Source organism: Octopus bimaculoides, chromosome 6 (genome assembly GCF_001194135.2).
Source record: "Octopus bimaculoides isolate UCB-OBI-ISO-001 chromosome 6, ASM119413v2, whole genome shotgun sequence".
NCBI classification, from domain to species: Eukaryota; Metazoa; Mollusca; class Cephalopoda; order Octopoda; family Octopodidae; genus Octopus; species Octopus bimaculoides.
In genome coordinates, this window is record NC_068986.1 from 43,955,284 (window position 1) to 43,956,213 (window position 930).

Below are 930 nucleotides of genomic sequence, written 5' to 3' on the forward strand. Positions count from 1 at the left end.
TATATGTATATATGTGTGTGTGTGTGTGTGTGTGTGTGTGTGTGTGTGTGTGCATAAAATGAATCAAAAAAATATTAAATGTCACCTAAAATTAAATGTTTTACATTTACTTACCCGACCACGAGATTGTACTTCTTCTCCTAGTGAGAAATTAGTCCCCATTACACAGTATCCCTTATAACCAGATAGCGTCCCTTCACTCCTCATAGATACATTCACAAGTGTTGTAACATGTTCCCAATCCAAAAATTCAATCCTATAACAAATACATAATAAAACTTGCAGCAAGAGTCTGGACATTTCACAAAAGAACAATAATACTACAAATAATGAGATGAACATTTTTATTAACAGACAAGAAGATGTTGCACACTAAAATAAGAATCTATTACATTTCATAACAAAAGAACAAGCAGTACATCCTCTAGTTTGTCTTATAATAATAATAATATTATAACTCCAACTGTAGTGTTATGAAAACCCCATCAATTTATCATACACAAAGTGTTTTAGTCAATAATAGTGTATCTTATTCCATCTCTTTCAAGATTTACAAAGACATTCAGTTAACAATTTAACCCGATGCTCCAGCATGAGCATAATCCAATGACTGAAACCAGTAGGAGAATATGATTAATGAACATATTTCCTTTTCTAATAAAATCAGAGAACAACAAAGATATTTAAGAACAGCTGACGTCTGTGACAGTGTCTAGACTACTCCTTTTAATCATTGCTTTCCTTTATCTAAGTTACCAGCAATCTTTCTCTTTCTCTCTTCCTCTCAATTTGTAGCTATCTCTCTCTCTCTCTCTCTCTCTCTCTCTCTCTCTCTCGCCATATATATATATATATATATACACACACACACAAACACACACACACACATATATATATATATATATATATATATATATATATATATATATG

At 31.3% G+C, this 930-nt stretch overlaps 1 protein-coding gene across 2 annotated transcripts in view; it reads right to left on the reverse strand.

Annotated features, from left to right (window-relative positions):
- LOC106871560 (cleavage and polyadenylation specificity factor subunit 1) overlaps window positions 1–930 on the reverse strand; it is a 101,418-nt gene that overhangs the window by 28,969 nt on the left and 71,519 nt on the right. For both annotated transcript variants that reach the window (XM_014918065.2, XM_052968705.1), the window contains exon 30: window positions 115–256. In XM_014918065.2, the coding sequence (XP_014773551.1) occupies window positions 115–256 (142 nt within the window). The remainder of the gene's footprint in view (window positions 1–114; window positions 257–930) is intronic.